The 26,058-nt window shown below is 43.0% G+C and overlaps 1 protein-coding gene across 1 annotated transcript in view; it reads left to right on the top strand.

Moving 5' to 3' along the window:
* KIF26B (kinesin family member 26B) overlaps positions 1 to 26,058 on the top strand; it is a 799,934-nt gene that overhangs the window by 759,289 nt on the left and 14,587 nt on the right. The window contains exon 13 of the mRNA XM_030196461.1: positions 20,122 to 20,324. Coding sequence (XP_030052321.1) covers positions 20,122 to 20,324 — 203 coding nt within the window. The remainder of the gene's footprint in view (positions 1 to 20,121; positions 20,325 to 26,058) is intronic.

The following is a 26,058-nucleotide window of genomic DNA, read 5'->3' as shown; positions in this document are numbered from 1 at the left end:
TACTCTGGATATTTCTCTGTCCCAGGAGGGCTCACAATCTAAGTTTGTACCTGAGGCAATGGAGGGTTAAGTGACTTGCCCAAGATCACAAGGAGCAGCAGTGGAATTTGAACCGACCACCTCTGGATTGCAAGACTGGTGCTCTAACTACTAGACCACTCCTCCACTGAGCCGAAGCCAGCTAACTTGCGGGCATTCCAGGGGCAGAGTTGGCACTTACACCATTCAGTGCTGATATTCAGCCCTAAACCATATAACTGCTTAAATTGGGCTGCATAAATAGCAGTCCCGCCAGTGCCTGGACATGGCGCGGCATTGAACATCCGGGAATATAGCCAGCGGCAGCCTTAAAAACACTGACTGCTGCTGGCTGAATATTGGCTGGTCTGTACATAAATTTTTGATTTTTTAATCTTTATATGGTGTCTGTGCAGAAGATCTTTCACAATCTTTTAAAACCTTACAATCGAATACTCGGTTTCAGACTTGTTATTCACTAATTTTAGCTTATCCTTCTGTTACACAAATTAGATTTAAAGCTATTTTTTCTCATTCCTTTCATTATCTAATGGTTTATTTATTTATTTATTGCATTTGTATCCCACATTTTCCCACCTCTTTGCAATCGCCTTCCGGTTGGTCTTCGTCTCTTGAGGCATCTTTTAAATTTCCTTAAGGCTTTGAAGACTTATCTATTTACATCTATGTAATACATGTTTCAACATTTTTTATTGTTATTTATAATTTCTGATGATTGTATCAGTTTTTATTAATTTGTATCTCGTTTTGAATCCTAATCGGAGAGTTGGCGCTTTATAATTCCCCTTGTAATGTAATGTAATAATACCATTCCTGAATTTCCACATTAATTAGTGTCATGGTGGATTTTTCTAAGGATTTTTGATGCATCTTTGTGAATCTAAAAAAGGACATATACAAACAAATTAAAAAATAAAATACAAAAAAAGCATACCCAGATATGCATATATCAGATGTAAATGGTAGTACAGGTCACAATATGCAGTATGAAACCTATATAAAAGTCAAAATAATGAATCAAAGCAAAGAGGCACAAATGAAATAAAAATGCAGTGTGTGATGTACGAGCCCAAGTACAAAAGAGAAGCAGTGATCTGCACACAATTTAAACAGCAAATAATACAAATTAGATCAGCAAAATATGAATTAAAAACAAGACACCTGATGTGGACAAATTATATCTGAAAAAGATATGAGCTCAGACATACAAAATGATCATCGTCTATATCAAGTCTGAGCTCAAAGAAAACATGCATAAAAATGAAAAATAAATGAAATGTATGGTGAAAAACACCCAGCATGAGCAGGATGGGGATGGGACGACTTTCCTATGAAGAGAGGCTGAGAAGGCTAGGGCTTTTCAGCTTGGAGAAGAGACGGCTGAGGGGAGATATGATAGAAGTGTATAAAATAATGAGTGGAATGGATCGGGTGGATGTGAAGCGACTGTTCACGCTATCCAAAAATACTAGGACTAGAGGGCATGAGTTGAAGCTACAGTGTGGTAAATTTAAAACGAATCGGAGAAAAGTTTTCTTCACCCAACGTGTAATTAGACTCTGGAATTCGTTGCCGGAGAACGTGGTACGGGCGGTTAGCTTGACGGAGTTTAAAAAGGGGTTAGATAGATTCCTAAAGGACAAGTCCATAGACCGCTATTAAATGGACTTGGAAAAATTCCGCATTTTTAGGTATAACTTGTCTGGAATGTTTTTACGTTTGGGGAGCATGCCAGGTGCCCTTGACCTGGATTGGCCACTGTCGGTGACAGGATGCTGGGCTAGATGGACCTTTGGTCTTTCCCAGTATGGCACTACTTATGTACTTATGTACTTATGTATTCAAACATGAAAGTGACTAAATACAAAACATTGTTGGAAATTTGACGTTTCACACTACAGTTTATCCAAAAAGCAAGGGGGCATGTTGTCGGCATGTTTTGGGTGGGACTAGAGAGGGCCCAAAAGTAGGGATTTTCAAAAGGAGAAAGGTCCATATCTAAAAAGAAGGACTTTGTATTTAGACCTGTTTCAGTCATGTCCAAGTTACAAAAGGTTGCTCTAATTGAGCAGCTGACCACTGCAGGGAGTAAGGCATGACCCCTCCTTAATTCCTCAATGGTTGCTGTACCCTTCTCTCTCCTGTTTATTTTTAGGGTGTATTTATCCTTCTTAGTATAGTGGTCCAGCCACAAATATCCAGGAATGAACAAATCACCCAAGGCTGCATATCTCGACTCCCTAATCCCCAGAGTAGTGCACTCACTCTGAATAATTCAGGAGACAATAATTCGAAGAAAACAGTGGATATGAGAAATCAGCTCTCAAGTTTATTAATACAAGACTATTAATACTCACCCAGCAATATCTATAAGATCAGTTGTTATAGCAATCAAAGCATATTTCTCACAGGGAGTTCAGATAGTGAATCAAACAGATATCACATTTACTGAGTTCTCCAAAGACTACTCTAGCTGTCAGGTTATATACCCATTTATGTCCTATCTTTTACATTACAAAAGTGAAAAAATGGAGAAGATATGAAAACACAACTAGCGTTTTTTGACCTAAAGGTGTTGCCTCAAAAACCCCCGGCTTTGTATCAAACAAGCTCGCGGGGGCTGGGCTGTTTCATCACAGGCAAACACCTCGGGTATAAAGTAATTTTTTGTATAAATATATACTCATTTCTTCTATCATTGATATTTAGACCATAGAGAGCTATTTTGCTACTTAGCTTACACTTAGCTTTTCAGAAAGGTCCGAAAATACAATTTTTCTGTTTCTTGATATGACGCCAAACTCGACCATGACCTAGGTCATGGTCGAGTTTGGCGTCATATCAAGAAACAGAAAATTTGTATTTCGGACCTTTCTGAAAAGCTAAGTGAAAGCTAAGTAGCAAAATAGCTCTCTATGGTCTAAATATCAATGATAGAAGAAATGAGTATATATTTATACAAAAAATTACTTTATACCCGAGGTGTTTGCCTGTGATGAAACAGCCCAGCCCCCGTGAGCTTGTTTGATACAAAGCCGGGGGTTTTTGAGGCAACACCTTTAGGTCAAAAAACGCTAGTTGTGTTTTCATATCTTCTCCATTTTTTCACTTTTGTTATATAAACAGCTCTAATAGGAGGAGATTATCTTCTAAATTTACTATCTTTTACATTAACATCTGTTAGTCACATCTAGCAAATATCTATAACAATTATTAGTTTCGACCACAATGACAATTCTTGTCTTCAAGTTTCAGCCAGCCCCTTCTCAAAGTTCTGTTTTCTTGCACCTGGCTAACTGCTCATCTATCTTTGCAACATATCTTTGACTGCAGGTTCTCGTTATGCCCCTGTCCAGCTGGTATTTTTTCATTAGCTTAGCTCATTTTGCACCCTTGCCAAGTTTCGCTTGTCACAACTCTGTGTTGCAGTAATTCTGTGAAATCTTGGGTCAGACACAGCTTTTCATTTTAGAGGCCTAGTTGTCAGCTGCAAGCCTCTTGACCTGTTTTTCACAGAAGACAAGTGATGACAATATTTTACACTCCCCTGAAAGTGAAACTGGAAAGGAAAACCAGGCTGTATGTCAGCTGTAGATATTATGGCCATTCCGAAGAAAGTAGCAAACAGGTTACAGGAATAGTTTAGTAGTTGGTGCAGTGGACTGAGGGCCAAGGGACACAGGTTCAAGTCCCACTTCAACTCTTCTTTTTAGTAATTCTGAGCCATCCAGAAACAGAAAAATATCTACTGTACTTAAATATATAAGACACCTGCAAACCTGAAGGCTATTGAAGTGGTGTACATTCAGGTACAGTAGGTCTGTTTCAGGTCCTGGAGGGATCACATTTACAAACAAAAAGGGTTATAGTGCAGTTGGAACCTGTGTTCTTTGGGTTACAGTCCACTGCATTAACCACTAGCTACTCCTCTGTTCTGCGTGGCAGTCTTGGTGGCCATATTTTTGAAACTGATGCCAGACAGACATTCATGTCCCTGGTTTTTTGTTGTTTAAAAGTTGGATGTTTCACTTGGAAAATGGCTAGTCATTTTGGATGTTTTCAGTGCAAAAATGTCCAATCTCGCATCCCTATTCAAACAAGAAATCTAGATGTTTTCCTGTTTGATTATGGCTTGAGATGGCTGGTTTTCTAGGAAGTTTTGAGCAGGATGGTTTCTGTGGGGGGACTTAAACGTTTTTCTTTTTAAATGCCCCTCAAGGTAACCTAAACAGCTGTCAGGCTGAAGAAACTGATACACTCTGGAGTCACGCTGGTTCATGAGTGTATGTGCTGAAAATCAGAAAAACAGCTGAAAGCAATGGATTCAGCACCCCAACCCAGAGAAGAGTAATGCTAGACATAGGAGCCAACTTTTCAAAATTATTTGGGGTGCTAAGCCCAGTGAAAATAACCCTTCCTTGGACACAAACAAGGAATTTTCTCAATAATGGGGGTGCTCAAGCACCCACAGAATCGGCTCCTATGGTGCTAGAGTTTGTTTTCAGCAAATCTAGTAAACTGCTGATTACAAGAAACCAAACAACTTAAACAATAGATACCATGTCCCGGCAATGCCAGTGCGGCTAATAGTAATTTGTGCAGACACAGGCAATTAAAAAATGAAACATTCCAAGATAAGAATTAGATAATGTTAAAAGGCAATTGGCAAGTTACTCTAGCCGAGGAAAAGTACCTGTGCCAGCAGATCCAGGATCTAAAGTAACGCGGTAAACATGGTGCATGCTCTCTCGGGTCTTAAAGACCCAATTTCGCACCCTTCAGCTGATTGACAGTGGTGTGCAAGGGAGTATAAGGAATTAAAAATAGGTGATGAAAAGTAAAAAAAATAAAGCATGCATAACAAAGCCATGTGAACCTATTTCTTGAGTTTATATAAACAACACATTTAGGGGCCCAATTACCAAAGGGTTGCCGCATGACAAGCCAGAACTACCGTTAGCCCAATGCGGGTGCTGGTAGTAGTTCCACCCCTTGCGCATGCCATTTCTGGTGCTAGGGGAAATATTTAAAAATATTTCTGCAGGGGGTTACCCGGCAGTAATCGGGCAGCGTCACGCACTGCCTGGTTACTTCCAGGTTAGCATGGGAGCCCTTACTGCCACCTCAATGGGTGGCAGTAATTGCTGTCCCCAAAATGGCCACACGCCAAGCGTGAACTTACCGCACGGCCATTCCATTTTTTGGCCTTTTTACACGCTGCTGTAAGAGGGGCCCCGGCGCATGTCAAAAACAGCCACTGCCACTAGTGCAGGGCCCTTTTTACCGCAGCTTAGTAAAAGGGACCGAAAGAGATAAAGAATAAATGAAACTAAAAATAGTACAGTCACAACATTGTACTGTCAAAGAAATGCTGATGCCCTGTGTGCCGATATGCTGCTAAGCCAATTGAAGAGTGTCTAATAAAATTTGTCAGCTGAGAATAATAGAAGAAAAAAAATTACATAATGATGTTTCCTCTTTCTCAAATTAACATTATTGTGTAAAGTTTAGAAGACAGTGTTGATACAAGACACTGATTTTCAACCTTTTTCATCTCACAGCACACTTACAAAGCACAGAAATTGTCACAGCAGTGGTCAGAGCTGATATTCAGCAGTACCGTCTGTTGAAGTGCTGCTTAATTGACTTCTGGCCCGCTCATGATGGTTTAAATGAGCAGGAGCATCTCCTGCCATCAGAAACCATGCTGAATATTGACCCCTCATTATTCAGAGCAGGATTTTGCCATGTTTTCCAAGTCTTTTAACATATTTGTAATTTTCCATGATTTCTGATGTTTTTTTAAAGCATCAAGGGTCAGATTCTCAAGAATCAGGAAAAATTATAGGCAAAAGTAATAGAACAGAATGAAACTCAGATTTGGGGTATGAGAATATGTGGGATTACAGTAAACAGAGTGTAAAATGAAGAAATTATGTATTAGTTCCACACAGTGGCGTTCCTAGGGGGGCTGACACCCAGGGCGGATCACCGATGCGCCCCGCCCCCCCGGGTGCAGCGCCCCCCCGGAACAGCGCAACGCCCCCCCCCCCCGGCAAAAGAACCCCTGATCCCCCAGCGAAAGAACCCCCCCCCGGGTGCACGCCGCTGGGGGGGGGGGTGCCGCGCGCCTGCCGGCTCTTCGTTTTCATGCTCCCTCTGCCCCGGAACAGGAAGTAACCTGTTCCGGGGCAAAGGGAGCATGAAAACGAAGAGCCGACAGGCGCGCAGCACCCCCCAAGTGGCGTGCACCCGGGTGCGGACCGCCCCCACCGCCCCCCCTTGGTACGTCACTGGTTCCACATGATGGAATCCTGGCATTGCATTTGTTAAGACAGTGTTTGCTTTATTTTTCTTATATGATTTTAACAGGCTTATTTTCGAAAGAGAAGGGCGCCCATCTTCCAACACAAATCGGGAGTTGGGCGTCCTTCTCTCAGGGTCGCCCAAATCGACATAATTTTGGCGTCCTCAACTGCTTCCTGTCGCGAGGACGACCAAAGTTCACGGGGGCGTGTCAGCACCATAGCGAAAGTGGGACTGGTGCATGATTAAGAGATGGGCGTCCTCGGCTGATAATGGAAAAAAGAAGGTATCCCTGATGACCACTTGGCCGACTTTACTTGGTCCATTTTTTCTTGCGACCAAGCCGTGAAAAGGTGCCCGAACTGACCAGATGACCACCAGAGGGAATCAGGGATGACTTCCCCTTACTCCCCCAGTGGTCACAACCCCCTCCCACCATAAAAAAATTTGCCAGCCTCAAATGTCATACCCAGCTCCATGAAAACAACAAGACAGATGATCTGCAAACTCCAAGATGGAAAGACAACAAAGCAGATCAGCAGAAGAAAACCATAAATTTATTGAACAAAAAACCAGGGCTGCGTCAGGGGCCACACAGTTTTCTTTTATTGTCAGGGTTAATGAGATATGTATACTGATGTAAAAAATGTACAGAGGTCTTCTAAAATGTAATTTAAAAATGGCCAAATAATTAAAAAAGTGATGACATGCAATCTGTCAGATACACTAGCAAAAGTTGTTCAATGAATTTATGGTTTTCTTCTACTGATCTGCTTTGTTGTCTTTCCATACCCAGCTCCATGACAGCAGTATACAAGTCTCTGGAGCAGTTTTAGTGGGTGCAGTGCACTTCAGCCAGGTGGACCCAGCCCCCCCCCCCTACCTGTTACACTTGTGGTGGTAAATGTGAGCCCTCCCAAACCCACCCGAAACCCACTGTACCCACATGTAGGTGCCCCCTTCACCCCTTAGGGCTATGGTAGTGGTGTACAGTTGTGGGGTTTTGGAAGGCTCAGCACCCAAGGTAAGGGAGCTATGCACCTGGGAGCAATTTGTGACATCCACTACAGTGCCCCCTAGGGTGCCTGGTTGGTGTCCTGGCATGTGAGGGGGACCAGTGCACTACGAATTCTAGCTCCTCCCATGACCAAAGAGCTTGGATTTGGTCGTTTTTTGAGATGGGTGTCCTCGGCTTCCATTATGGCCGAAAACCAGGGATGACCATCTCTAAGGTCAACCATCTCAACATTTAGGTCGACCATCTCTAAGGTCGACCTAAATGTTGAGATTTGGGCGTCCCTGACCATATTATCGAAATGAAAGATGGACGCCCATCATGTTTCGACAATATGGGTTTCCCCGCCCCTTCGCGGGGCCATCCTGCGAGGACTCCCTGAGGAAAACGTGGGCGCCCCGTTCGATTATGCCCCTCCACATGAAAAAGAAAGTAAAACAAAGTGCAAGAAGCCTGCAGGTCTGTTTATTTCCCAAGTTACCAAGTAGCTCATCTTTTGCCTAAGCCAAGGTTTAATTTCCTGCAAGTTCAAGAAAGGAAGAAAATCTCCAGAAAATTAACTGTACAAGTAAGCTTGTCTGGTCTCCAGGACTACATTTAAGAATTGGACATAAGTCCTATCGCATTTTTTTTGTTGTTGCATAAGTTTATATTTCATGTTTGATTTTCTTGTCAAAATTTTTAAGTACAGAGGATACAGAAAAGTGAAGCCTCATGCAAAACAATCTTGTCTCAAACTTGGCAAGCAAACTTCACAGGTTTTGTTCACTGTTTTTCCCTACTTTTGACTAATTCAAAAATCTGACTTTATATTAAATTTTTTTGAAAGGATTTATTAATGGTCTATTTTTGTGATCAGCATCGGTGCCAACCTTATAACTCCCGGTGCATTATTTTCACACTTACCGCTTTGGTGGCAAACCATGGTTAACTGGCACTGTGCAACAAGTCGTCCGAGTCCTCACTTCAATAATTCAGAGCAGCCGCTCTTGCTCTCTGCCTGGGCTGATGCAGCAAGGTTCACACTGACACATGCGTGGTCCAGTTGCATGTGGAGATCGTCAAACACACGTACCAGTAGAGCATAAGTACATAAGCATTGCCATGCTAGGACAGACCAAGGGTCCATCGAGCCCATCACCCTGTCACCGACAGCGGCCAAAAGAACAAGCAATTTGTCCCGCCCATCCTAGAAATACTGCTTTATTCCCTCGTCCATTCAATAACATTCTGTGGCTTTTTCCTCCAGGAAGCCGCCCAACCCTTTTTTGAAGTCCGCTAAGTTAACCGCCTTAACCACCTTTTCCGGGAGCGAATTCCAGAGTTTAACTACGTATTAAGTGAAGAAAAATTTCCTCCAATTCGTTTTAAATTTACCACACTGCAGCTTCATCACATGCCCCCTTGTCCTAGTATTTTTGGAAAGTGTAAACAGAAGCTCCACATCGACCGTTCCATTCCACTCATTATCTTATAGACTTCTATCATATCTTCCCTCAGCCGCCTTTTCTCCAAGCTGAAGAGCCCCAGCCTCTTCAGCCTATCCTGATAGGGAAGTCGTCCCACCCCCTGTATCATCTTTGCCGCCCTTCTCTTCACCTTTTCCAATTCCGCTATGTCTTTTTTTGAGGTGCGGCGACCAGAATTGAACACAATACTCGAGGTGCGGTCGCACCATGGAGCGATACAGTGGCAGAATAATATCCTTATTTTTGTTTTCAATCCTTTTCCTAATGATACCCAACATTCTATTTGCTTTCCTAGCCGCAGCAGCACATTGAGCAGAAGTTTTCAACGTATCATCAGTGATGACGCCTAGATCCCTTTCTCTGTCCATTACTCCCAACGCTGAACCTTGCATGACGTAGTTATAGTTTGGGATCCTCTTTCCCACATGCATCACTTTGCACTTGTTCACATTAAACGTCATCTGCCATTTAGATGCCCAGTCTCCCAATCTCGTAAGGTGACCTCTGATGCTGCTGGCCTATACATGTGTCAGTGTGAGACTTGCTGCATCAGCCTGGACAGAGAGCAAATGCAGCTGCACTGAATTATGGAAGGGAAGAGTGTTACGTCTGTGCTTTCCTTGCCCTCTAGTGGCCAGAACGGGTGGCTGCTATGGACCATCACCTGTTCCAGATTTTAGCTCAGTCCGGTCCGGATCTTCCAGGCTGCCAGGTTTGCTTGTGTTGTTTGAGCCTGCACAGCACCCGTAGCTGCCTGGTGATTGCAGCAGCTGAGTCTCAACTGCTTCTGGGCTTATTAGCCATCTTGGAACATTTCTGCTGGCCTTTGCATCGTCTAAGGCCCTGGTATGTTGGGGTGCTGGTGCACTTCTGCTGAGTCCAGTTCTAGTTTGGTTTCCTGCCTTGATTCGTGTCTGTTCTTGCTAGTCTGTGGATAGTTGGATTAGATGGTTGGTTGGTTGTTTGCTTGTCTTGTCTCTGGGTTATAGTTTTGTGTGTAGTCCTTGTCTGTTTGTATCTTAGTGGCTGCTCTGCAGCTTTTAGTTTTGTGTCTTGTTAGTCAGTGTTTTGCTCCCTGTTTTAGTGGCTGTTTTCAGCTTTCAGTCTGTCCTTTATTTTACCCTTTCCTTGCCCTGCTGTCCCTGTATGTTCCTTTCCCCTCTGACCCTCAGTCCCTGTTCAGTCTAGTTGAGATCCTGTTCCTGCCCTGTCCTACAAGTCCTGCCGGCCACCTGAAGCCAAGGGCTCAACCCTTGGTGAAAAGTGGCCAGGTGCAGGTGAAGCCTAACTGTTCATTAAGCTCTGCCTTGTCTCCGGTGTGGGGGTGGTTTTGCCTGCCACTGCTGCTCCTCGGCAGTGGCCCAAGGGCTCACAAACCAGTCTCCAGCTTTGAAAACGTGACAAAGAGGAGGCAGTACTTGGACATCTTGGAGGATCCTGGGTAGGTAGGTGGTCACTGAGAGGCTCGTACACTCCCAAGGGAACCATCCCCATGGGATTCCTGCAGACCTAGAGGGGATTCTCACGGGTTCCCTATGGACTCTGTGGGATTCCTGCAAACCTCGTTTCTGTGTAGCTCTTGACCATGGCACACCTGGGGAGCAGCATGGTACACTGGTTGAAAAACGCTGATATAAGCTGTGAGACAGCAGACTTTATAAGAAAGATCTATAGTCTGTTTCAAGATTGAGGCCATGTACAGTAGGTGGATTGTGTTTAATTGAAAAATACAGCATTGTTCTTCATGCAACAGTACAATGTCAGTGTCTCCACCTCTCCATTTCTCTGGTATCACCTTAATAACAAAAAATCTCAAATTGATGATAGTGTCTTGCTGTATTCCAATGGTCAACGATTAGTGAAGTCTGAATATTCCTGCTTATGCAGCTTCTGTTTTCTATTATCTTGGATTTTAAAATCCTGTAGGTTTTCCCTACAAAAACCAGTGTGGGGAGGCTGGGGCAGCCTTCTGTTTCCTTTGGGGGTGGGAGGAGAAATCATAAGGGGGGCCCGACAGACCCTATGTGAGTTTAACTGGACACCGGCCAATATTCAGCCTAGTGGCCAGTTAATCTCAACACATAAAGTAGGACAGCATTTTTTCTTCTTTTTTTTAAATTAAAATTTAGCAATTACAAAGCAGACAAATTAAATTTCAAAACCAAATAGAACTTTCCATCATCAACTGGAAGGAAAAACACCTAGTAAAATTTTAAAAAAAAACCACACATCCTGGGATATTGACCAAAATATACAGAAAAGGAGAGAAAAAAAAAACTAATATTATTGGGTTACATAGATGATATTAACTTCTCTCAACTATTTACCCAACTTCCGTAGAAAGAAAAAGGACAAACTACTTATTCATAAGAAAAGCCTCCAACTGAGAAGGATCATTGTAAATGTAATTAGCCTGTTGATAGGAGGACAGCACTTTTTCTGTCCTAGCTTTGGGGCCCTTTTACTAAGATTTGGTAAGCTCGCTATTCCGGAACTTCCCGCCAGGCTACCTTAGGAGCCCAGAGGTAGTTCCCAACCCCAGTATGTGCCATTTCCAGCGCTGCAAAAATATTTCTATTTTTGTAGCGCCAGTGCTTACCTGGTTGTAGCCCTTACTGCCACCTCAGTGGGTGGTGGTAAGTTCTCCCCCCCCCCCCCCCCCCCCCCCGAAATGGCCGTTCGGCAAGTGGTTCATCTACCGCATACCCATTTCTTTTCAACCATCAAGACAGCCTTTTACCTGCTGCAGTAAAAGGGAGCCTCAGTGTGCGTAAAAAACACACACGGATGCTGACGCAGGCCTCCTTTAACCACATCTTGGTTAAAGGAACCCTTTATGATTAGCAGTCTGAATATCGCTGTTAACTGGCTAAGGCAATGCTCCACCCAGTCTTTGTCCCCGGCCCACCCCTAATCTCACCTGTTAAGAGTTGGCTGTTTAGTGGCAATGTTCAGCGGCACTGTCCAGTTAAGTACCGCTGAATAGTGCCAGTTAGCCCTGACCAAGCAATTTAAATGGCCAGGAGACTTCTTTCCTGCTTAAATCGCTTTGAATATTGGGCAGAAAGTTTCTAGGTTTGAAGGTCATTTATCATTTATTGTGCCTCAAAACAAATATCTGCATGGTTTACAATACTTGTTTAAATAAAGTAGTTCAAAGTAATAGTTAATACAAAGAAATACATGAAAATCCATGATCCGGTTCAAGTATTTTGGAAGTCCAGTTGATATCGCTCCAATAGCTCCATATTACCATTGATTTTTCACTCCAAAGTCTTTTGTATTCTAATTCGTAAATCACAATGGTTTGTTATTTTTTTCCAGCTGTTTTTAATCAATTCTATTATCACTATGATTATTATTATTCTGATGTGATCTGGACAGGCAAAGATGACATTATGAGAAAGAAAATGAGCGTGGGGGATGGAGAGAGAGAGTAGAGTTGAACTTTGTTTCCATTTGCAGTTTAATAGTAAAATTCTACCTGCAGAAGACCCTTGAAAGGAGTAAGTGTGTGAGGAAAAAAGCCCCTGAGGTTGACATTATGACAGACTCCTCTCTCCAGTGAACTCAGCCTAAGCCTGTTTGATGAGTCATCTTCTTTGAGACTATCTTGTAGGCTCATAGATTTATGTCAGTACAAGAATAAAAAAAATCTCTCTTCTGGTTTTCAGAATTCTTTTGTTAGTAAAATCATATTTATTATCCTTTGCATACATTACATTTCATAGGTTTGGTAAAAGATAAGGTCCTCAGACTCTGTTTATGCTTTAGCAGAAGAAGTAGTGTGTTAAAACTAGATATGGTTGAATGTTTTCCAAAAAGGTTTAAAATCCGTAGTAAAATTTACAACTATCTAAGTCTGATCTGCTTGAATTTAATTTGTCAGTTTCAGCCTGGGTCAAATATGACTCCAGGATTATTTGTTTCTTTAAAGTAAACATTTAACATAAGGCTGATTCTATACAAATCTACATCCAAACTGGTCAGAATGAGCTGAACTAGATAAATATAGAGATGAAAGAAATTTTCTTTGCCTTATTTTGGATGGGTTTTGGATTTTATCCAAGCTGACTCACATAACTGAAATATGTTCTTAGGCCCAGTGCCAATGTTCTGCTGTCATAAGCTGGGATTCAGTATTTGAATTCCCACTCTCCCCCTATGTTTGCAGTACATCACTCCCAGGGTAAGGTTCATTTTTTACTTAACATTTATATAGGGGTGAATTGTTAAGGGGGCTGAGGTGCTGAGAACCTAACCTAAAAAATTCAAATCTTGGCTGGTTAGGTTTAGGTGAACGTTTTGTCCTAAATCTAATGCCCTATCTAATTTTATGGTTGCCTTTTGTGTATTATGGTGATCTGTCCAAATTTACTGAAAACTGGCACGAGATGACAAACTTTTCCTATGTCTGTGGCAGGAATAAATCTAAGGCTGTATCTCAACAAAGCTGCTTCATAATTCATACCTTATTGCAGTTGTTCAAATAACCTCAAATGCTTCAGCGCAATTTTTATCCACATAGCCTTCCCCACTAGTATGCACAGTGCGTGTTTTCTAGCAAAAAAGGTGCCAGTACTCAAATGCCAGGCTACCCTTCAGGGGTGGGATGATCACTGAGGGACCCACCCCACAATAGCCAGGACCCTGCAACCAGTCACAGAATCTGAAAAGGCAGAATTGGCGTGTAGAGCCTGAGCTCTTTCATTAAAACTTAGGGATCATGGGTCAATTTTAGGAGACAACGGAAAAGGTGCCGGTACTCAAGTACCCCCTCAAAAAAAGCCCTGATTATGCATCACTGATAAAGCAGAGGTATCAGAAGTTTTAATATCCAAACTTCCAATTCTTATAGTTGTAAACTATTTATTCTATGCATCAGATCTCAAACATCCAAGTTTTTGACTGCTTTTGAAAGTCTTTCACATCAGACATCAAGTTTAGGTCTAAAGGTAAGGTATTCCAAAGGTAGGGCCTCAAAAAACGATTCTGTGTCTGCAACTTCTCTTCCACTTGCAAAGAAGGAATGGACAACAGGCCCTGACCTTGTGACTGAAGAGTTCTCACAGACTCTCTTATGAATTAGCATACTAACCACAATGGGCTGTTGTATTGCATTGTATTGTATTTGGCACTTCTGTTTAGTAAAAACACTCTATAATATTATGGTAGATTTGGCACTTGAATCAATTGTATATGGATATGTATATCTTTTATAAAATTAGCCTCAAAAGCCCAGGGTACCTTTAGAATAGGACACCACTGTATTGGCTAGCATCATAGGCTCCTCCACCTTCCAAAAAAACCAACAGAGTAAAAACTTCCAGAGGCTAATTTTATAAAAGATATACATATCCATATACAGTTGATTAACGTGCCAAATCTACCATAATATTATAGAGTGTTTTTGTTTGATAGTTTCTATATTCATATACACTCTCAACAGTTTTTGATTTTTGACTTTTGTTTAGTGCCAAATGCTTGAATTTACTCCAAGTCATCATGGATAATAAATGTAAATTGTATAAGATAAGCAAATTGGGGCCAATTTTATAACTGAATGCCTCTGATTGGGCACCCAGAACCTATTTTGTAAGGTAAAATAGGCACCAGCCAGGAATGGCTCCTGGCCAGTTAAATAGCCCTTAACCAGCTATTTACGATTATTCAGCGGGAGATAACCATTTAGCGGCCAAATTGGGCCACTGAAATAGCAGGCCTATCTTTGGCCGCTATAAACTTAACCAGCTAGTGCTGAATATAAGCTTGGCCGGTTAAGTTTAAACTGGCCAAAAATAATCCGAATATTCAATGCCGGTCACTGGAAACGGCCTGGCATTGAATATCCGGTCTCACCACTGACCGCGGGAGTTAGCTGAACTGCCTCTCACGGTCTGAATATAGAATGCCAAATTAACCAAGTATTAGCGTGCTTAACATTTAAGTGCATGAACTTATGCCAACCATAGAGCTGGTGTAAAAGTACATGCCTATCAGGCTTATTTTCAAAAGAGAAGGGCACACATCTTTCGACACAAATCGGAAGATGGGCGTCCTTCTCCCAGGGTCGCCCAAATCTGCATAATCGAAAGCCGATTTTGAGCGTCCTCAACTGCTTTCCGTCACAGGGACGACCAAAGGTCAAGGGGGCGTGTCAGAGGTGTAGCGAAGGTGGGACTGGGGCGTGCCTAACACATGGGCATCCTCAACCGATAATGGAAAAAAGAAGGGCGTCCCTGAAGAACACTTGGATGACTTTACCTGGTACTTGTTTTCTTATAACCAAGCCTCACAAATGTGCCCTAAATGACCAGATGACCACCGGAGGGAATCGGGGATGACCTCCCCTTACTCCCCCAGTGGTCACTATCCCCCTCCCACCCTCAAAAAAAATTAAAAATGTTTTTTTGCCAGCCTCTATGCCAGCCTCAAATATCATACCCAGGTCCATGACAGCAGTATGCAGGTCCCTGGAGCAGTTTTAGTGGGTGCAGTGCACTTCAGGGAGTCGGACCCAGGCCCATCCCCCCCCCCCCCCCACTTGTTACACTTGTGGTGGTAAATGTGAGCCCTTCAAAACCCACCAGAAACCCACTGTACCCACATGTAGGTGCCCCCCTTCACCCATAAGGGCTATGATAGTGGTGTACAGTTGTGGGGAGTCAGTTTTGTGGAGCTCAGCACACAAGGTAATGGAGCTATGCACCTGGAAGCACGAATGCTGGCTCTTCCCACAACCAAATGGCTTGGATTTGGTCATTTCTGAGATGGGCGTCCTCGGTTTCCATTATCGCCGAAAATCGGGGACGACCATCTCTAAGGTCGACCTAAATTTCACAATTTCGGCGTCCTTGACCGTATTATCGAAACGAAAGATAGACGCCCATCTTGTTTCGATAATATGAGTTTCCCCGCCTCTTCGCCGGGACGTGCTGCGAGGACGTCCTCAGGAAAATTTGGGCTCCCCTTTCGATTATGCCCCTCTATGTGTGGCAGGGATGCACGTAATTTATAATATTCCAGAATATTTCATTTGTCAATCTCTTTGCTAAAATGACTAATGGGCCCTTTTTCTAAGCTGTGTAAGCGTTTACCTGCACCGGGCACCCAACACGTGCCAAAATGGAGTTACGCTGTTATGGTAATTTCATTTTTGCTGCGCAGCCGAAAAATAATTTCAGTTGCGCGTATCAGACGCACGACAATTGGCATTTGGCGCATGTAGGTCATTACCAGCCAGTTACCGCAAGATTTTACTGCTAGGTCAATGACTGGCAGTAAGGTCGCAGATCCAAAATGGACGCCCAGCAATTTTGATTTCGCCGCACTTACATTTTCGGCAAAAATTTAAAAAAGGGCTTTTTTACAGGTGCGCTGGAAAATGGATTGGCGCGCAGCCAAAACCCGTGCCTGCACTACTGCAAGCCATTTTTCAGCGCACCTTAGTAAAAGGACCCCTAAGGATCCAAAGTATGAAATATTATGATATATATGTATCAGTAAATAAAAAAAGATTTGGGATGTTGTATAATACTAGATAGATAGATAGATAGATAGATAGATAGATAGATAGATAGATAGATAGATAGATAGATGTGGTACCGCATCAACATTACAGTGATTCAAAATTACAGTACCTTCAACACAGAATGAACAGGAAATCTAAAAGGTTTGGCCTTTTGTTTAGATTGGACTAATAATGGCTTTCATATTACAGTCCAATATGTTAGTGTCTCATTCAGTTATATTATGGAACTGATAGGGTACCACACCTGAAACCAGCATGAGCTAAGATTTCCACAATAAATTAGCATATGTGACAATATGTCTTTCCCAAACATACCTGACCAACAGTTGGGCTTTGCATTCTTATAAACTTTAGTCACCTTACAAGGGGACCATATTGTCCAAGGGGCTATGAAGTAAAAAGATTGGATAAAGAAACGGGTAAAGAGACCCAGTTTGAGGAATCCTGGAATTTCTCCAACAGTTCAGATGACAATCTCTCCTTCATCTCCATTTCCAAAACCTTTTTCCATGCCTATGCAATGGTTTGGTATCTTAGCTTGTAACAACTCATACAGTAAATGAGAAGTTGCATGATTGGAAGTACTATATTTTTTACAGATTTTTCTCTAGAGTCCTGTTCTCAGTTATAATACTGGGATAAACCATATTAGTCTTTAGACAATAATAGAGTTGGTGACATTTTTAAAAAGTGTTTCTGTGGAAGGTCTAATTCACCTGCAGTTCCCTAATGGATTTAGGTTAGTCCCCAGTAAGTAACTGACCTATAGTCCAGATGCATTTATCTTGCCAAGATTTCCAGGAGGTTGAGATTTTATTTTGTGAAGATTAAAATACCCAAAACAAAAATAATAAAGACCATAGAAACTAGAGTAGTCAATTTACTACAGAGTAGTCAATTACTAATTGTATCTGATATCTTGTTACGATAATGTCAACAGATCTATGTAAGCCACATTGAGCCTGCAAATAGGTGGGGGAATGTGGGATACAAATGCAATAAAATAAATAAATAAATACATTTAAATACATCAATTGATAAGTACCAACATTTCTTATAATTGTATGGAAATGCTAATACCAGGAGCTAAGTGGCTAGGGATCAAGTCCTCCACCAACAGCTACACAGGTTTTAACATTTTTTGTTGAAACCAAGTTCCTGACAAAGTATGAATGCCTAGTAGTATAAGTAGAAATGTGGGAAATTTGCACCACTTAGAAATGTGAACTAAATTCAGTTAATACAGTGCAGTGCTAGGAGTTTTATTTTTCAAGAGAAATCTGGGCAGTGAAGCTTCTAATTTCTTATGTACTAAAAGTTAAGAAAGAACAGGAGAGAAACTGAGCTCAGAATGTAACTGAATTTGGGAAAAATAACTATTCCACTAAGACGTATAGCGGAGACCATTTGAGAAGGTCTCTAGCAACAGAATATGGCTCAGCTGCTTTTAAAAATCAAGTTGCTTCCAATGTTAGAAAGAACCATACTCCCACATAACATAACATCCTTATTCCAATGGAAGGAGAAGGGTGTAATAAGTTCCTTAGTCATATATTTATTGGAAGAGCTTATGATTTGTCCCAGTTTGTTATAGCCAGAGATACAGGAAAGATTTTCAGTGAGTTCCAGTGGTCTAATAATAGGTCTGATGGTAACATAGGCCATAATGTCATCAGCATAAATATAAATTTCATAGTGAGTCATAGAGGTCTTTACCTCTATTATTACAGAATCTTGATTGATAGCTAGAGTCAAATATTCTTGGGCTACATTGAATAGAAGAGGTGATAATGGGCAACTGTGTCGTGAGGTCTTTTGTAAGAAGATTTGAACTGAAAGGAGAGTACTAGGTGTTTCTACAAAAGCTGGATCATTTGAAAAAAGACATGCCAAAACCATACCAACAAATGTCATGGAATAAGTAAGCCCATTCATTATGATCAAATGCCTTTTTGGCACTCAGACAGACTGCTAACATAGGGACTTTCAAATTCTGGGCCAATGGCAGACCTCAATGGATTATATTATATAGGACTTTATTTAACCTCTACATGAGAATCTGCATACATTTTACAGTTCAATAATAATAACAACAACAACAAAGTTTATATCCCAATCAAGCCTTGCAGTTCAGAGTGGTTAGCAAAAAAACAAGAAATGGTCAGGTCCAGGAATTACAATAATAAAACAACCAATAAAGTTTAAAAAAAAATCTCATCAATTATCAAATTATGAAGGAGTTCAAACATACTTTCTAAACTGAAAGATTTTAACATTTGATCGAAATTCCCCTTTTGAAGAAGACAGACTAATTATAGGCGAAATCTTTCCCAAGTGTTGCAGCCTGAAAATCCAGAAGGTTGTCAAAATGTTTTGACTTTTTTATACATTTAGGTGATGGGGAAAAAATTATCATTCCCTTTTCTGTAATTCTTCTTTCCTTCCATTATCTTAAAATAGCCATGAAAATAGGAAGGAATCAAACCATATAAAATTTTATATAAGAAAACATGACAATGTAAATAAAATCCTCGCCTCCACAGGTCGCCAATGTAATATATTATAATACTGGGACAATCTATCTGATTTTTCAGAGAAAAATCAAACGAAGAACTGTATTTTGAATAGTTTAGATCCTTTTTTGTAGATATTTTGTACTGACCAAATAGGCGATATTACAGTAGTCTAGCTGACTTTTGGTCTATCCATATTATTAAATTAGTGAAAGTCTTTGCTCAATTTTTCCAATACAGGGGCCCTTTTACTAAGGCGCGCCCAAAAGTGGCCTGCGCTGGTGTAGGCATGTGTTTTGGGTGCACCTGAAAAAAAAGGGATTTTTTTAATGTGCTGAAAAATGGATGTGCAGCATAAGGAAAACCAGCGTGCATCCATTTTTGGCCTGAGACCTTAATGTCACCCGTTAACTTAGCGCTAACTGCTGATTACTGCAGGGTAAGCACCCTGGGGTAGAAAACAGAAAATATTTTCTACCACGTCTTTTGGGTACACACCAAAAATGGAATTACAGCCCAGGGCATGCGGTAGCCGGGCGGTAGTGCCAATTTGGCACGCATTGGATGTGCATAGGCGCCTATGCACCTTTGTAAAAGGGCCCCACAGTGATCTTTGCTTCTGTAAAGAATTTGGCAACAGTGTTTAAGAATTCCCAGTATAAGCTGATTAAGAAAGCTCTATAGAACTCAACTGAAAATCTATTGGGACCTAAGGGGTGGAGATTTTATAGTTCCTTTGATCTCATACTCACATATTGCCTCCTCTAAGGGTTCTGTTTGTTTGTTTAACTACTTAAAAAAATTATATTCCGCATGATCTGCAATTCTCAGCAGATAAACAAAATACACATAACAAAATGTTACAGTGAGAGGATGGGTAGAGTCAGACCTCTTAAGAACACTTTTCCATGTTCCAGAGAGGAGGAGACTGCCAAAGTGAATTCCAAATAGTACAGATTGAATTTTTTAATAATATCTTTATCATTGTAGGCAGTAGAACACATAAGTGTTAGTATAGACTGGATTCTGTTTCCGTTTTTCCTTGCCTTCAAACACTGTGCCAGCAAGTGCCCAGATTTATTTTTTTTCCTCAAATCTTCTAGCCTGATGGGTAAACAGAAGATAGCCAGCTTTCTGGCTAGATATGGTATTATAACAATACTTTAAATGATGCAACTTTAGAAGAGTTTTTAAATTATATTTTCAATATCTTTACCAATGAATGACCAAATACATATATTTTCTTAGGTTCTCAAAGAAGGAGGCTCATTCCAGCATTGTCACTTGACGCAACTTCCCCAGTAAGAAAACCTGCCAACAGCCCAGGAGTCCGCTGGGTGGACGGCCCAATGCGAAATGCCCAGAGAGGGATGGGTGAGCCCTTTGAGATCAAAGTCTACGAGATAGATGATGTGGAGAGACTCCAGCGGAAGCGAGGGGGAGATGGCAAGGTGAGAGCATCGAAGGGGACTTGCTTTCCATTTCTATTTGTCAGTAAGAAATGGAAAAGAAAACCATTTATGCTTTATATGATGGTGCTGCATTCTGAATACCATGGGGGAAGTTTTTCCAATTGTCCACACCAGGGCAAAGGTTGTAGGAAAATTACTTGTTAATCAAACTGCAAAGTACTTATCTGGAGATGGTGACCTGGGTCACCGCTTTCATGAACGTGACGTAATCCGTTTTCCAGAGTGAATGATAAACGTAGATGATTACGTCACGTTCATGAAAGCGGTGACCCAGGTCACCATCTCCAGATAAGTACTTTGCGGTTTGATTAACAAGTATTTACAATCAAAAAAAGACTTTTATGCCAGAAACTGGAGGTAGGGAGGGCCACAGTGCAGTGATGTACGGATGATCATATTATATATCCAGTCATTCGGAGTGATTGATAATATGCACTACTGAGCACTGTTTAATTTAGTATTTAGCTACTTAAAGGTAGCTCTTGATAGTAGTATTATATAGTAGTGGAATTAAAGAGCATATATATAAAAAAAGAAAAAAATATTTTCAAGGGTTTCTAATTGATATGAGCAGTTAAAATTTAATGCCAAGAAATGCAGAGTGATGCACTTGGGGTTCAGAAATCCAAAAGAGATACACCAGATAGGAGGGGAGAGATTGGTAAGCTCGGCTAGGGAGAGGGACCTTAGGGTGATGGTATGCGAGTACCTGAAGGTGATGAAACAATGCGACAAGGCGGTGACCATGGTCATAAGGATATTTACCTGCCAAGAGAGGGGTATAACCAGTAGAAGAAAGGTGGTGGTGATGTCCCTCTACAAGTCATTGGTGAGGCCCCACTTGGATTATTATTGTGTTCAGTTTTGGAGGCCATATCTTACTGAGGATGTAAAAAGACTTGAAGTGGTTCAAAGAAAAGCGACAAAAATGGTATGGGATTTGCGTTGCAAGATGTACAAGGAGAGACTTACTGACCTGAACATGAATACCCTGGAGGAAAGGAGAAACAGGCGTGAAATGATACAGACGTTCAAATATTTGAAAAGTATTAATCTGCAAACAAATCTTTTCCAGAGATGGGAAGGCGCTAGAACTAGAGGACATGAATTGAGGTGAAAGCTTGGCTCATCAACCAGGCATTTAATGGAAGAAGTAAATGACACCAGCTGCACATGCTATAGCAGGACATGTTTACCCACTCCCACCCTAGCTAAGATAATATTCAATCACCTTCCTGACCTCATTTGCAACTTTCTTTAAATTAATCCCCTAACTTGTGCTGAGTTAATCGGGCACCAGTCTGAATTGCCCCTCACGGGGGACCGCACGAGGCAGCAGATGGCGCTCGGGGAGCCTGTGCGGGTCCAGCAAATGGCACCGCTGTCGCCCTCGGAGCAGGGAGAGGCATCCAAACCTCTCCCCACGGGGGACCACACGAGGCTCGCAGAACAGCCACCGCGCACCCGACTCTGCCTCCTTACCCACCCGCCCACCCAGAGCAGAGAGAGACGATTAAGCCTCTCCCACGGGGGACCGCACGGGCTGTGTGAAAGCGGTCGTGCGCCCGGCTCTGCCTCCTCGCCCGTCCGCCCGCCGGTTCCTCAGACAGCAGCAGGAAAGGGGAGCACTGTCTGGTGGAGCTGCCCCAGGAGCATGGGAGTTATGTAGGCGTGAGGGAACCGCTGAGGGCTCAGTCGACAGCACTGAGACCAGAGCGCAGCAGCAACAAGAGGAGAAGGGGCAACGCGGCGGAGGCCCCGGAGACAGGCTCCGAGGGGCTCAGAGCAAAGCAGTAGCAGCAGCCTGGGGCTTCTGCCCCCCTCTGGTGTCTACCTCCAACATAGACACAGCTCCCAGGGTTGCAGAGTCTCTGTGCCCTGGGCAAAGCGTCCGATCACCAGAACGTGAGTAAAGTGCCAATTATAATTCGAGATATTGAGACTTTACAACTGACAAGGGTTGAAAGGCCTGACAGTAAAAACCAAAGTAAAAACTGAATAATTGCTAGTGAACTGAAGACACATTTAGCAGGACGGGCGTGCCTGAGAAGGAGCCTTTTGCATTGCATTTGATCAACCGGAGAAGGCAGGCTTGTGAGGAGAGCAGATTGGGGCAACACGGTCTTAATAGAAACCACAGGAAATATATACCATAATGAATACCCTCAAACTACTCCTAATAATCTACTCCCTAACACTGATCCACTTAACACTAACCACCCCACTTGCAGAAAACAACATCATACCCATACTACACAATCATCATAGATTGATCAAATACACCACACCTCACCAAACTGTTAACAACCTAAACAAAGGAAGAACACTTATATGCGAACAACCACAACAGAAGGGAAAGAAGGGCCCAAACAAACTCACCTCAACAAAGAAATGACAACTAACAAAAGTCCACTTAACACCAAATACAGAAGACCCATTCCAGACAATTTAAGTGGACCACGTCAACGCCAGATCCGCTGTAAATAAAACAGCAATACTAACAGACTGGATCATGTCAGAAACCTCAACCTACTCTTCCTCACTGAAACTTGGATCCATGCCCAAAAGGACCCTATAATCCTAGACCTGTGCCCTCCAGGATACAAAATCACACACTGTACCAGAAAAGAAAAGAGAGGTGGAGGCATAGCACTAATCTATCGGTCCCACTTTTACCACCGAAACCACTGCCGAGTCCATAACACCTCAACTTGAAATTGCCTCAATCAGAATCCACAACAAACCCCTACGCAATCATGTGAATTGTGTCTTGTTTTACAGACCTCCAGGTAATTGGAACGAAGGCCAGACCAACTTCATTGTTTGTCCAAACTGTACATACAGTGGTGGAAATAAGTATTTGATCCCTTGCTGATTTTGTAAGTTTGCCCACTGACAAAGACATGAGCAGCCCATAATTGAAGGGTAGGTTATTGGTAACAGTGAGAGATAGCACATCACAAATTAAATCCGGAAAATCACATTGTGGAAAGTATATGAATTTATTTGCATTCTGCAGAGGGAAATAAGTATTTGATCCCCCACCAACCAGTAAGAGATCTGGCCCCTACAGACCAGGTAGATGCTCCAAATCAACTCGTTACCTGCATGACAGACAGCTGTCGGCAATGGTCACCTGTATGAAAGACACCTGTCCACAGACTCAGTGAATCAGTCAGACTCTAACCTCTACAAAATGGCCAAGAGCAAGGAGCTGTCTAAGGATGTCAGGGACAAGATCATACACCTGCACAAGGCTGGAACGGGCTACAAAACCATCAGTAAGACGCTGGGCGAGAAGGAGACAACTGTTGGTGCCATAGTAAGAAAATGGAAGAAGTACAAAATGACTGTCAATCGACAAAGATCTGGGGCTCCACGCAAAATCTCACCTCGTGGGGTATCCTTGATCATGAGGAAGGTTAGAAATCAGCCTACAACTACAAGGGGGGAACTTGTCAATGATCTCAAGGCAGCTGGGACCACTGTCACCACGAAAACCATTGGTAACACATTACGACATAACGGATTGCAATCCTGCAGTGCCCGCAAGGTCCCCCTGCTCCGGAAGGCACATGTGACGGCCCGTCTGAAGTTTGCCAGTGAACACCTGGATGATGCCGAGAGTGATTGGGAGAAGGTGCTGTGGTCAGATGAGACAAAAATTGAGCTCTTTGGCATGAACTCAACTCGCCGTGTTTGGAGGAAGAGAAATGCTGCCTATGACCCAAAGAACACCGTCCCCACTGTCAAGCATGGAGGTGGAAATGTTATGTTTTGGGGGTGTTTCTCTGCTAAGGGCACAGGACTACTTCACCGCATCAATGGGAGAATGGATGGGGCCATGTACCGTACAATTCTGAGTGACAACCTCCTTCCCTCCGCCAGGGCCTTAAAAATGGGTCATGGCTGGGTCTTCCAGCACGACAATGACCCAAAACATACAGCCAAGGCAACAAAGGAGTGGCTCAGGAAGAAGCACATTAGGGTCATGGAGTGGCCTAGCCAGTCACCAGACCTTAATCCCATTGAAAACTTATGCAGGGAGCTGAAGCTGCGAGTTGCCAAGCGACAGCCCAGAACTCTTAATGATTTAGAGATGATCTGCAAAGAGGAGTGGACCAAAATTCCTCCTGACATGTGTGCAAACCTCATCATAAATTGACGTAAATAAATAAATGGACTTCATTTCAAACACTTGTGTAACCAACTCCAATATACTAGTATTAGGAGACATTAACCTCCACCTAGAAGACCCAAACTCTACCAACACACGAGAATGCAAGGAATTCCTCCACTCATGGGATCTTAAATGGCCACACATGCAAGCAACCCATGTCAAAGGGCACACACTCGACCTCATCTCACACAATCTGTCCACAGACCAGAACCTAATAATAACAGAAATTAAATGGACAGAAACACCATGGACCGACCACTACAAACTAAACCTATCGCAAAAATGGCGGAAAAATGGTTCACACCGTATACAAGAACATGTGAAGGGGCATAATCGAACGCAAACGCCTATCTCCATGGGTGTTTATCTCTGAGAACAGGTCCGTGAAGGGGCGGGCCAAACCGTATTTTCAAAAAAATGGACGTTTTTGAGCTGGGCGTTTGTTTTTTTTAGCGATAATGGAAACTAAAAACGCCCAGCTCAAAAACGTCCTAATCCGAGCCATTTGGTCGTGGGAGGGGCCAGGATTGGTAGTACACTGGCCCCCCTGATATGCCAGGACACCAACTGGGCACCCTAGGTCAGTGCAGTGGACTTCAGAAATAGCTCCCACATGCATAGCTCCCTTACCACAGGTGCTGAGCTCCCAACCTCCCTCCCCCAAAACCCACTACCCACAAATGTACAACACTACCATAGCTCTTAGGGGTGAAGGGGGCACCTACATGTGGGTACAGTGGGTTTTGGAGGCCTCCCATTTACCAGCACAATTGTTACAGGTAGGGGGGTGGGCCTGGGTCCACCTGGCTGAAGTGCACTGCAGTACCCACTAAAAGTGCTCCAGGGACCTGCATACTCGTAGGCCTCTAGGACTTGTTGCTGCTGTACAGTGCTTTTTTTGTGCCAGTACGCAACGGTACGGCGTACCGGCACCTTTTTCTCCTCCTCCCCTCCCCTCCCATTATTTCCAGCGATTCTCCGCCTCTCTCCTGCCCTCCCATCGACGTGCAGTGATTTTTCCGTCCCTCCCCTGCCCTCACCTCTCCATTTCCAGCGATTCTTCGTCTCCCAGCGTCCTCCTTCATTGCCTGCAGCCAGCGTCGGACGCAGAAGCGAACGGTGCAGGCAGCAATTGGCTGGCAGCGTCGTAGCTTCCCTCTGCAAGTCCCGCCTATGCGTAAACAGGAAGTTGTAGGCGGGACTTGCAGAGGGAAGCTACGACGCTGCCAGCCAATCGCTGCCTGCACCGTTCGCTTCTGCGTCCGACGCTGGCTGGCAGGCAGTGAAGGAGGACGAAGAATCGCTGGATATGGGAGAGGTGAGGGCAGGGGAGGGACGGAAAAATCGCTGCACGTCGATGGGAGGGCAGGGGAGAGGCGGAGAATCGCTGGAAATAATGGGAGGGAAGGGCAGGGGAGAGAGAATTGCTGGACATGGGAAGGGCAGGGGAGAGAGAATTGCTGGACATGGGATGGGAGGGAAGGGCAAGGGAGAGAGAATTGCTGGACATGGGAAGGGCAGGGGAGAGAGAAT

Source organism: Microcaecilia unicolor, chromosome 3, assembly GCF_901765095.1.
Source record: "Microcaecilia unicolor chromosome 3, aMicUni1.1, whole genome shotgun sequence".
Taxonomy (NCBI): domain Eukaryota; kingdom Metazoa; phylum Chordata; class Amphibia; order Gymnophiona; family Siphonopidae; genus Microcaecilia; species Microcaecilia unicolor.
Note: the sequence above shows the minus strand (reverse complement) of the source record. Positions and strands in the feature narration are given on the sequence as shown.